This window comes from Talpa europaea (genome assembly GCF_964194135.1).
Source record: "Talpa europaea genome assembly, chromosome: 3".
NCBI lineage: Eukaryota > Metazoa > Chordata > Mammalia > Eulipotyphla > Talpidae > Talpa > Talpa europaea.
The window spans coordinates 123968221-123980528 of NC_140069.1; the positions used below are offsets into that span (position 1 = coordinate 123968221).

The following is a 12308-nucleotide window of genomic DNA, read 5'->3' on the forward strand; positions in this document are numbered from 1 at the left end:
TACAAGAAGGGGGCCTGAGGTACAGGGGGTGGGGTGAAAGGATTCACCAGAGAGAGTGGGGAGCAGAACAGGCAGATCCTTTGAAATACACTGCTGAAGGGAGCAGTGAGTGAGACAGGAGAGGTCTGCTGCACCATGGGGATTGCTCCCTGGCTGGCCAGGGATCTAACTAGTGTTGCAGGGGCTGTGGATAGCTTCATAGTGCTGTGCTTAACCCCTTGCACCACCAGGAAGGCCCAATTATTACTTTTTAGAGAATTTTAGCCAACAAAAAGAATGATGATAGATTTTACTGTATTACCTAACAATCTACCAAAAAACAAATCCAGACAAATCTATTTTTATCATTGTTGTTGTTATTACTACTACTATTACTATTATCATTGCTGCTTCTATTGTTGTTAGTAGTAGAAATAGAGTTGTTACCGTTTTGAAGCTCTAGAGCGAAGAATTGAGTTAATTAGCACCTTGGTACGTGGCACATTATCATCATTGTCCGTGCAAATCCCTTTTCTCATAAGTATGTTATATTTGTATGTTCAGTCATTCCCATTCTCTGATCTTTTCCTTTTATAGGTTACTAATGTATTTTATGTTTTCTTTTGTTTGCGTGTTTCTTATAAAAGGTACTCTTTTGTGTGCACATATTTTTAATCATAAATTGGTGCACACTGAAATTATATTCTGTTTCTTACTCTTTTCAGCCACTAGTGTTTTAAGTGTGCATTTTGTTACTACATGTGCATATAGTTCCTTTTAGTAGCTACACAGCATCCATTGCTCTCTCAGGGATGGCTGATTCCAACTTCATTGGCACCCAGATCCTGTGGCAATAAACTACATTTTGGTGCTCCCTTTAGGTCTGGGGGAAATTGGAGGGGGGGGGTAGGAATAGAATGTACATAGAAATAGAATCTTTATCTTAGAGTTAGGAAAAACATGAATTCTATCTTTGTGTTTAATGTGTTATATTTGTTCATTATAAACTTTGAAACATATTTGCATAGAATGAAATTGGCAACCTAAATAGTGTGCTATTTCAGGTGTTTGCAGGGTGGAGCATTGGCTGTTCAGAGTGGGAGAAAGAATAATGGGAAGTAGGAGGATAATCAAGAAAACTTTGCCTTTTCCTGTGAGTTGATATATGAATCCAGAATTAAACGAACAGTCTAGTTTAGCTACAAACTTGCAGATTTTATTTAGTATCCATTTTTAAGACAAAATTTGGGGAGACTAGTTTAAATATGAGAGCTGAAATCTTTCTTTACCTGAGTAAAGAGAGTTTAGGAAACATAGTAACAAAATTTCCATTTCTACATTGCTTTAAACATCTTTGTCATGACCACCATGCTAGAATTATTTCCAGTTGCAGTTTCAGCAGATCATCCTCATTTTCAAGAGCTTCTTGTATTTACTGATTTTCAACATACCTGCTACATCTAGGATCACCTTCCTTGTAACAAGAAAAAGTCTGCTTATAGTCTACTGCAGGTGCTATGCCCATTGTCATTTCTGTCTTCTCACATGCTCTTCTTATTTGACATGTGTCACTCTATGCCTTAGCCTCCTTCTTCCTTCCTTCAAAACACAAGCTGGAGAGTACAGTGACAGTAGGAAAGACCCTGAAGGCCAGTGCCGCAGGCCAGAGAACGCAGAGCCTGAATGGGAGCTGAGAGTGTAGAGACAGCCTGGAGTGGAAGGACCGTCAAGCTAATCCAGCAACAAGAGATTTTGTGGCCAGTTTTTGCCTGCTCAGTCACAACAGAAAAGCTTTGGCACTCATAAATTTATGATCAGGTGTGCCCTGACTTGGCCATCACTTAGAAAAGATGGATTTATGTATGTGAATTGTCCAGAGATCTGGAGCAAGAAGCGTGGACGTCAAGAAACTTAGGTTTTTAGTGCTGGCTCTGTAATGAACCCACTAAATGACCTTTGCCAAGTCATTTAACTTCTCTGGGGCTTTCACGCTTCTGTGCCTTTGCAGGTGTTTTCCTCACTCTCTGGAATTCCCTAAGCTCTTTGACAGGGGAGCTTTTTGCTCATCAGCAGTATTCAGCCTGGTGTCATCTCTCTGAAACAGTCCCTAATTCCCCACCTACGCCTGAGCAGTGAGATGCTGCTTCTTTGTGCTTCTGTGGTAGTTATTGTGTAAGTGCCTTTCTCCTACTTTCCTTCCTTCCTCCCCGCCTTGCCTTATACACTGTGAGCTCCCAGAAGACTAAAGCAGTAGCCACTGCATTTTTGATTTATTAGTGCCCAGTGTATGTAACCCACAGGTAGTAAAATCTCAATGTGTTTTTTTTTTTAATTTCATGAATGAACTTTGTCTTTATGTTTCCTAACATATTAAGTGAAGCTATTGGGCAAGATGAGTGGTTTTCAAGCATTTAATAAGTGGAAGAACTGGTTAAAATTTTAAGAGGACCAATATATTAAGGAGAAAAAGAAGGAAGTGCTCTATTTGAAGCAAGAATCGGGTTCAAGAAACCTGTCCCCTTAACCTCTCCTCTTTGAACAGAGCACTAGGAAGTGAAGAAATAGGGTTAAATTGGCATGGAATCATAATTGCTTATTTTCTTGCAGCTATAAAGTTATAATGCTGGAAAGTTGCTCTTTCAAGTAGCAACCTTTTTTTTTAATGAGACTTTTTTTTTGTGGTGGAATTTTTCCTAAAATATAAATATACTGTCCTGCTTTCCTGAAAAACAGAATCCAGCACTAATATAACTGATTCTTTCCTTAATGACTCAGGCCCTCATTAGGAACATTCACTGTTTCACTGAGCTGAATTCACAAAGGCGTTGTTATGACGTGTTTATTTTCCTGTATCTTCCTTGTCTGTCAGCTATCATTGCTTCTGCTGTCATTTTCTCTGACCTAATAGCTCCCTTAGCTAATCTCGTTTTCTCAAAGTCCCTGTGCCCTAAATTTTCTGTGTGCTAAAACAACATAAGTCTGTTTGGAGTTCACAAAAAGTGAGTAGGACTTTAGAAAGTCCTTTTGTGCTGGCACTATCAGAAGTTCATTAAGGTTATTTCTGGTATTTAGAGGTTTAGGGTTATTGCCTGGTTGCTATATCCTTGGGTTTGGGGATTCTCAAGTCAAGCTCTACGTAAACAAGGTAGGATATGTATTTTCTAGAAAATTAACCTTCATACAATCTGGGATAATTAAATGGATGTACCTTAAATGATTTAAAGCAATTAAGCCATTTTAAAATAAAGCAAATGATAAAATACCCTTGAGAATGAAACAAGACGTTTATTTATAAATTATATAATATATTCTTGAACCAAGCTCTTGTACTACATGGTCTATATGAAATACCGTTTATTTAGACACGGTATATTTAGAAATACTGTTTAAACAAATATAAATGCTCATCCTAATATTTTCTTTCCACATCCCAGGGAATTGTCTTGTGCACTCCTGAGATGCATAGACAATGGTAGACCCCACTGATGACCTGTGGTTTAGATATCTACAATAAGGATATTAACTTTCACTTTAGTTAAGCAGGTAAGCATCATTTCAACTGAAATATAATTGAGCTGCTTTTCAGGACATCAAATCATTTTTTTAATCTGCAGAACATAACATGTGGCGTAGCATATAGTAGGTGTACAATAAATGTTTGATGAACATTTAATGAATGAATGAAGATTAAGCAGTCAGAGAGGCTTTAGAAACCCCTTAAATTATTTATTTTATTTTCTTAGGTCACGTTAAAACTCTTTCAAAACCTGTTCACATATCATTATATCATCATTAGTGTACATACCACCAGGCAATGTACACACCACCCAAAGATTGCATGACACATTGGGATTTCAATGTCAGAGGGCTTTGAGCCAGGGCTCAAGTGTTTATATCCAGTAGAAAACTGGTACCCACAAAGGTTTCTACCCAGCCCAATTACTATAGTGTGAGGCCTGGCAAAGTCTGACTTAATAAAGACCATCAGGTGCTGCCTATAGCATCAGGCATCTGGGATGGTTAAGTGGGCACTGGTAGTAGTCACTAATAATGGTGATTCTCAAAGACAGGCAGGTGATACTAGTAAGGAGTTAGGAAGAATGTGGAGAAAGGGAGAGGGGCAAGTAAGGACATATCTGAATAGAGATTTAGGGCACATTTGAATAGAGTTTTAGTTGTGTCTTAGGCCTCTACTCTTGTTCCACACATTCACCTTAGACCTGCATAACCTTCTAGCCATGAAGTACCATCTATGAGCCTGTAATCCAGGCACATATCCAGCAGCTTACTGGATGGTTTCGATTAGCCTCAGACACTACATCATCCGCATGATTAACTCAGCTGCTTTCCCCCTAACCTGCTTCTTGTAAAAATTTCCATCTCTGTAGGTGGTTCTACTATCATCCATCTAGGTGCTGAAACCTGGAAGAAACCCCTGATTTCTTTAGCTACCTCTTCCACACCATTCCCAGTGCCAGCAGCATTCCTTGCCTCCTAATTGGATTTCCCAGCTTCTATGTCAGTGTCTCCAAATCACTTTATACATTATACCAGAGTGACTTTCATAAATAACAATTTGGATAATATATACTTGTTTGAAGTTGAGACTTCTGGCCTCCCAGGTCCATTCAAATAAGACTCTTGCACTTCTCTTCAGTTTCATTTCCCATCACTGCTCCACTTACCTTTGCTTACCTTCATATTGATCTTTTCTCAAGTTTTCCAGAGCTGTTGGTTGACCACAAACACTTGGGTCTTCACCCCACCCTCCTGCTATTCCTGCCTGTAGCAATCTTTCCTCCTCTTTTCACTTCCTCCAATCTCAACTAAGACTTTTCCAGAACTTTTCCCTGATTCCTGGACCAGGTTATATCTCCCTGTTAGGTATTCTCTTAGCATCCCAGAATTTCCCCTCCCATTCCACTCGGGGTCTATTATATAAGTGGTTATGTGTCCATATTTCTTCCTAGAGTGTGAACTCCTGTTGGTCAGTGGCCACATCTGTCTTCTTCACTGCTTGCATCCTCAGTGCTGTCCACATTCATATTTGTTGAATAAAAGAATGAGAGCATGAGGGCATTGGACTGCTTATTAGGGCCCACACTAAGTGGTTAGACAGACTGAACGAATTCAGCAAGTGATGGGGTAGATGGGCAGCTTGGAGGAGACACTTAGGACCCCACACTTAATTCCAGTGTTTCAGATACCAACCTTAAGGACTTCTGTGTCCTCCCAGAAGGAAGACCTGGGTTTACCTAAACAAGCAGGATAGCCTTATAGCCAGACAGACTGGAATGCTAAATCTTAAAGTAATCTTGGCAAATTACTGATAGGGCTGATGCAGACCCATTGAGATAATTTTTGTAAAATGTATGACAGTGTTTCCTGGTATTTTGATATGACTGTTATGATAGTGTTATATATGATGCTTAAATCTTACCATCAATGTGCTGCTTCTCTGCAATTATAATATTTTTGAGCACCTTTCCCACAACTGATATTCTCCCAAATGCTATAATTTTCTTTAGTCCTCATGAGACCCTATGAGGAGTTTCTCTTCTTATTCTCACCTTGTGAGATAACAGCACAGAGAGGTTTGACCAACTTGCAAAGTCACACAGTTGACTGAGGTGCGGCATCAAATCATCTTGGTGATTCTACCACACAACCTCTCATTTGCTCCTAATATTTTTCAATGAATTTTATTCCATCTCCATTTAAAGTAAGATGTTTGAACTTACAGAATATTTGTTGAATCATCTCCATGTGTGCAACATTAAGTACTGTGCGAAATTTAATGAATTTATCACTCGAACATCTGGAAGAATGTTGTAACTTCTTAATATTCCTGGATTTTAATATCTTACTGGGGAAGGGAATTTTAAAAAAGGAGCAATAAGATAATATAATAAAGGGACAAAACAGAATCTTCCGGAGAAGCTGCTTTCTCCTCCATAACTTTGATTACAGTTATGCTGCAGCAGACAGTGATGCTTCCTAAATGTTTATTCTCTAAAGGTAAATGCCGTCACCCTCAGAACTGATCTGCTCCCACTAAGTAGATTCCAAATAGCTCAGGCCCAAGAGATGTTTATAGGAGAGTTAAAACACCATTTCTGAAATTTCTACGTTAAAAACATTTGTTAGTTGTAGTTCATGGGAGACAAAATGTTAATTTTCTTGGGGTTGGGGGATGTTCTGTATAACTGTCATCAGAACTTGAATTGGTTGAGTTTTTCAGGTTAATTGAAAGTTAAGTTTGAATGTACTCTTTAAAGATAAGAAATGATTCTTTTCAATTAGTTAGATTCCATTTCCATTGTTTTTTTTATTAAATGAAATTTCTAGAATATTATTAAGACACTCCTACAAGAAAATATATTCACTGTACATCTTCTTCAATTTTGTTAACATTATTTTGATTCCTCTCTTGTCCTAGAGATTTAGAATTTGCCCCAGTTTTATACAAATGAATTTTGCATTTCATTCAATGAAAGAGTAAAAGTTATCAAAATGTACTATTACGCCATTTTATATCTACAAATTTTACTTGTTATTCTTGGCTCATCAGATTAAGCTGCAATCAAAACATTGAATTCATGAAGGGAGAGTTGACTTCCGGCCACAAGTTTATCTGCTACAGGAGCCATGGGTCAGACCTCCAGAGAGTCAACTCTGAGGTCAGGTCAGATGTCTCCAGTGGATTCATGCAACTGCAACTGATTTTACCCCATCCAGGCTCCTGTTTGACCCAAATAAGCAAAGAACTGAAAATGGAATAAGGTAATTTTGGAGTCAGAGTTTAAGAAATTAAACATTTTAGGTTTTAAACCTACACTTTCTTTATTCCACAGGGACAGTGTGTAGTTTTTCATTTTGCATAGTCCACCCTAAAGGACTTCCTAGAGCTTCACTTGGTCTGGAGCAGAGTTTGGAAGTAGTTGGGAGACATTCTGGGGTGACTCTCTGGCCAGTGGGACGCCTGGGCTGCAGGGACCAGCTAACTCCCTCCTTTTCCCCAGCCCCTAGAGCAATCCCTAGGCTGGATGCCAGCCCTGTCCAGCTTTGGCCTCCTGACCCAGACATCCCGGGGGCGAAGGCCAGGGGAGCACTTTGCTGAGCCCAGTCGCACCGCCCCCAGCCTGAGTCAGGGGCCGCCCGCCAAGAGTTCAAGGCCTCCCAATTCCGGATATGATGAAAAGGAGCAACAGAGGGAGAAGTGTTTCGGGACTGTAGGAGTAGTGGCAGGGGGAGAGAGGAAGAGGAGTAAAAGGCCCCCTTGGAAGGGAACTGGCCCCAGCGAGCTGGCTGGAAAGAGGGGGCGGAGAGCGCAGTCAGAGGAGCTGCCGCTGGTGCCACTGCTGCGCGTCTGGGCAGAGCCAGAGGGAGGCGGGGAGCACGCACAGGGGCGGCCACCACCGCGCCATCAGGCCACCGGGGCGAGATGCCGCCTGTGCTGCGAGCGCCTCGCTAACTTCCCGGGCCGGAAGAGGAGGGGAAGCGGTTTGAGCGAGGTGGGGGGAATGCGGAGGTAGGTGGGGGTCTCCTGGGCGGGCCGGGGAAGGATCGAACCCCCTCCCTGTAACTTCTCCTAAATCTAACCCCCTTCCCTGTCCCCCTCGGCGCCCCTCCTTTCTGCCCTCCTCCGAGCTGGGGGGCTCCCCTGCGCCCAACTTGCTGGGTAACAGCCCTCCCTGATTTCAAATCAAAACTTACCGGGGTGGGGTTTAGGGGAGGGCCGCGGCGGGGGAGGGAATGTCCCCCAGGGGTGCTGAGCTCTTCTCCAAAAACACTTTTTAATTTTTCCACCAGAAGCAGGCAGTTCCCAGAACCCAACACCTAACTGCCCATCCACGGTCGCCCCGCGGGGCAGCGAGCAGGCGGGCGGCGCGGGCTCAGCCGAGCGCCCATGTCCGGCGCGGGAGAAGCCCTCGCTGCTGGGCCCGCGGAGCCGGAGCCGGCCGAGGAGGGAGGCGGCTGGCGGGGCACCCCGGCCCAGGGTGAGTGCACGCTTGCCAGTGCAAGCTTTTTTGTTGTTGTCTTTTAGAATTTCTTCACGCATTTTCTAGTGGGGGCAGGAACCCATGGATTCCTGCATTGTCCTGGTGAACTTTTGCATAGTTCGAGTTACTCAAGCAAGTTCTCCAGGATTCCTGCCCTGGATCAACAACCGGATAAGAGGGCGGGATCCTTGGGTCCCTCCACTCCCCCCTTCCTTTGGCTGCGGAGAAACAGGACGACAGGATTGTTTCTTAAGCATATGCATTTGGGGCCTAAGGCCCAAATGTGTGTGTTCTGAAGTGTTCTGAAGTGCCTCTTCCCTCTCTCTCTTTAGTGCTCGTGTGTTCATCAGATGCAGGGCGCTGCTGCTGCTTTCTGAACAAGCATGTGCTCAGTTTGAATTTCTGTTTCTTTTTTTTTTTTTTTGTCTTTCTGTTTCTTGTTGTGTACCTTGCAGCTACATGAATAGTCCAGGTTTCTGTGGCCACCGGTTTTTGTAATGGTTCATGCACTTACTTTCAACAACTTCTGTTTTGAAGCAAATATGCTTTGAAAGAAACCTTTCCAAGAGTGAGTTAGCTCGTTTGTGTTCTTCTAAAGTGTAAACATGTACAGCTTATAAAGAAAATACTCTTGTTCTGGGAAATTTCCATAGCAAGCTTATAAATAAGTCAGACAATACCTTTCTTCTCATGAAGGTAACATATTTCAAGTTTTCATTGATGACAGAGCCATGACCTTGCTCTCCTGATAATTTTCCTCTAAGGCCATAGGGAAGTTCCTATTTTAAAGTCCTGACACTGATATAATCACTAAATATTTTTCCAGGTCTCAGAAACCTACTTTATACTCTTAATTTTAAGCATATCTCATACCTTCTCTCCCCCCTCCCCGCCCCTTTAACAATGTAGAGAGCTTTTGAGATTTTTTTTTTTTTTTTAGGCAGGACAAAATGAAAAATAAATTGCATCTGAACCCACACTCTGAAACAAGTTTCAAAGCAGATAACTTACATGACTAAATTAAATTGTGGCATTCAGGGCTGTTCAATTGCATTATGTTTTATCATTGCATTTTACTTTTAAACAGTGAGTCATTTTTTTTTTTTAAACAGAGAATCAGAACTAGCATGATAAGCATGTTTTCCCAGAAACACCTCTTGTTCTGCACTTCACATTACCCACACCACCCTGTCCCTGTCATTAGGCATGCCTGCAGGAGTCCTGTGGACTCAGTGATGGGCTGTTTATGTCACATAAGAGCTCATCACTATTCTTAAACGGTGCTTATGTTAAAAGATTGACATCACACACACTGAAAAACAATTGATTTGGAAGTAGTTGAATTCTGCGGAGTCCAACTTTAATACTATGAGTTTTTACACTCCGCTTAGAAGAGCTCACAGCCTTAGAGCACTCCTGTGATGCTAAGATGTAAGGTCCCACGTGACCTCACTTTAGGAAGCAGAGCCTCTGGAAAGGTCTGAAATACAGTGTGGGCTGCATACAGCACATCCATTATCAGTGTGGAGATGGAAACACTTTATTTTTTTGATTATAATTCTCTGAAAATTGACTTACCTTAGCAATATTAGCTATATCTTGCTTTCTTATTAAATTTTGATTTAAAATATCCTTTGAATAGGCATCACTTTAATTGTAAATGTAATAAAAAGTTGAGTTTTTAAAGTCTCAGAATGTTTTTAAAATACTGTCTCAAATAGGCAGATTCTACAAGTTGATTTAAGAAAAAAAAATTTTTTTGGAGTGGGGAAGGGGAAAACTTCCCATGGTTAAGTTCATTTTATTAATAAAGGTAGTAGTGAAGAAACTTTGCTCATCTCCCCTGCTTCCTCTGTATTTGTAAGCTCTTCCTCAAGTTCTGTTACCCTTTTCCTTCTGCCTCTGGAATCTTTATCGTATTTTCAGAAAAATATATATGTTTGACACATTTCTGGTGGAATGTGACTGCTTAACTCAGTGAAACTTGATTTAAATATTTTATGTATTAAAATAATGTTGTGATGCTATCTATACTGTGAACCAAAGGCATCAAACCTTAAACTGGGAAATAATTTTAAGGAGTCTCCAGTCTGAACTCTCCATCAAATCTAGTGCACCTTCTAGATCCTTCAGGTGGTTAGTTAGAAACCTTCAGGTTGATATTTGGAAACCTTCAGGTGGTTAGCAGTCAGTGATATGAAGGTTTTCCTTATTGAATACATAGCTGTCTCCTGAAAACTTTTACCCTTCTCCTGAGTTTCTGCAAGCAACATTCTGTTGCTTTGAAGGTATTAAAAAGTTATTTGTGTGTATTTTGAAAACTGTCACAGAGCAAGAACATAAGCTCATAAGTGCTGGGCTGTAAGAGGGAACCAAAATAAGCAGTAGCAGGCAGGGAGCAGTGGGGACTGCAGGCCACACAGACCTCATGGGCAGCAGACAATGTTTCTCAGCTTCAGCTCAGTGTTGCCATTTGTGTTAATATCTTCCAATATTTCAAGAGAAACTGGAAATATGAATTTTTATGCATACTCTTTCCCTTCTTAAAAATTGGCAACTACCTAAGTACAATTTTTTTGTCAGGCCAAACAAAATGACCACACCCGCAGGTTGAAAATGACCTCTAAACAGCTAGTTTGCAGTCTCTATTATAGAAAATAGAAAACAAATGTATGATTTAAAACTGCTTCCCTATATATGATTAACTTCTGAAAGATTGATTTGATTTGCCTTCTCATGCATTCCTATGTAAGTGATTTCTAGGTGAGGGTCAATTTGGGCCTCACTTATTAAGAGAAAATGGATCTTGTATACATGGTTCTTCTACTTGTCATTTTCTTTACTTTTTTTTTTTTTGCATTAAGTATCTTAAATTATTGTATTATCAAATAGCACTAACAATGTAGGTATTTCCTTTCTGGAGCAATAGTTACTAAAATACATATAGTCAAAAGAACTTTTTGATGAAGTGCTTCCTTCACAGATTTGTTATGCATAATTAAAGGGATTTTTAGAAATTAGTGCAACTAACTTACTGTTTAGATAGGACATCAGAAGAATTTAAGTGACTTGCACAAGGTCTCATACACAGTGAATAGAAATCAAGGTAGAGACACAAATTATGAAATATATTACATGTCATTGTGATAAATGTGGGTGCAGTAGAGAATCAATACCACTTTTCCATACAGATGGATGAATCAAAGATAATAGGCTTTGGATATTGTGAATCACTTGAGCCTGTTCCCATCCCTACATCTCCCTCCCACCCCCACCCCACTGCATTTGCCAAGACTTAGACTGTTGGACTGTGAGTGCTGGAACATACTTTAATGTGATAATGTGTGATTTAATGCACTCTTTTCTCTTGGGAGAGTCCTCTGAGACTATTAGGCTGACTTTTCATAGCAGGATGCAAAATGCCAGTGAAGTTAATTAAAAATAATTTAAAATAGAAGCTAGGGAGAAAATCTTCAAGTTTAAATTACATAAGAAGAGCTTTGACTTAGAAGCTTAGCTGAGTTGTCAGGAGTTTATAGTGGCTAATCAGATTTCCTCTATGGGAAGCTTGTTTATTTCATTTTATAGACTGTGTCCTTGTAATATTCATATTCTTCTACTCTTTTCATATTATTTTATCCTTTGATTAGGGTGATGTTTCTTAAAGTGTATTGTCTTGGGACAACTACTATCTTTAATTCTCAACCCTCAACAGGGTATGCTTTTGCCCTCCAGGAGATATTTGGCAATGTCTGGAGACAAGTTTGGTGGTCATGAGTGGTGCCCCCAGCATCTACTGTTAGAGGCCAGGGGTAATGCTAAGCATCTTGCAATGCATGGGAAAGGACTGCTGCTCCCCACCCTCCCACAACCCCCAGCCATGAATTTTTAGGCCTGGCATTGTCAATAGTGTTGAGATGGAGAAACTTTGTTATTCTAATCTGTCAGGGCCACTGGCATTCATGACTCCATCCTAGACTTTGAGTCAGACACTCTGGGTGTAAGACTCAAGAATCTGCATTTTCAACAAATTCCAAGTATTCCTGAACTCTAATTGAGAATCACCGTTTGAGACTTTTATCTAGAAAATGATATGTTATATTGGCATTTAAAGGGTTTTTTTTACTAAAATTGTTTTAAAAAAAACCTTAAAACTTTCTTTTTTCATGTTCCAAACTTATATTCTTGCATATATACTCTATTAGTGAATTCCAAAATTTGTAATGCATGCCTCAATAAAAATTGGCCTGAGTATTCATCCAAAAGAATTTCTTTTCAAAATTGTATGTGCTTAAATACAAATATAGTGTGAATATTTTGAAAGAA

At 40.3% G+C, this 12308-nt stretch overlaps 1 protein-coding gene across 1 annotated transcript in view; it reads left to right on the forward strand.

The window, feature by feature from the left end:
- Positions 1-7873: 7873 nt before the first annotated feature.
- MDFIC (MyoD family inhibitor domain containing) overlaps positions 7874-12308 on the forward strand; it is a gene marked incomplete at its 3' end in the record, with an annotated part of 83792 nt that continues 79357 nt past the window's right edge. The window contains exon 1 of the mRNA XM_084230266.1: positions 7874-7979. Coding sequence (XP_084086392.1) covers positions 7889-7979 — 91 coding nt within the window. The 5' untranslated portion in view covers positions 7874-7888. The remainder of the gene's footprint in view (positions 7980-12308) is intronic.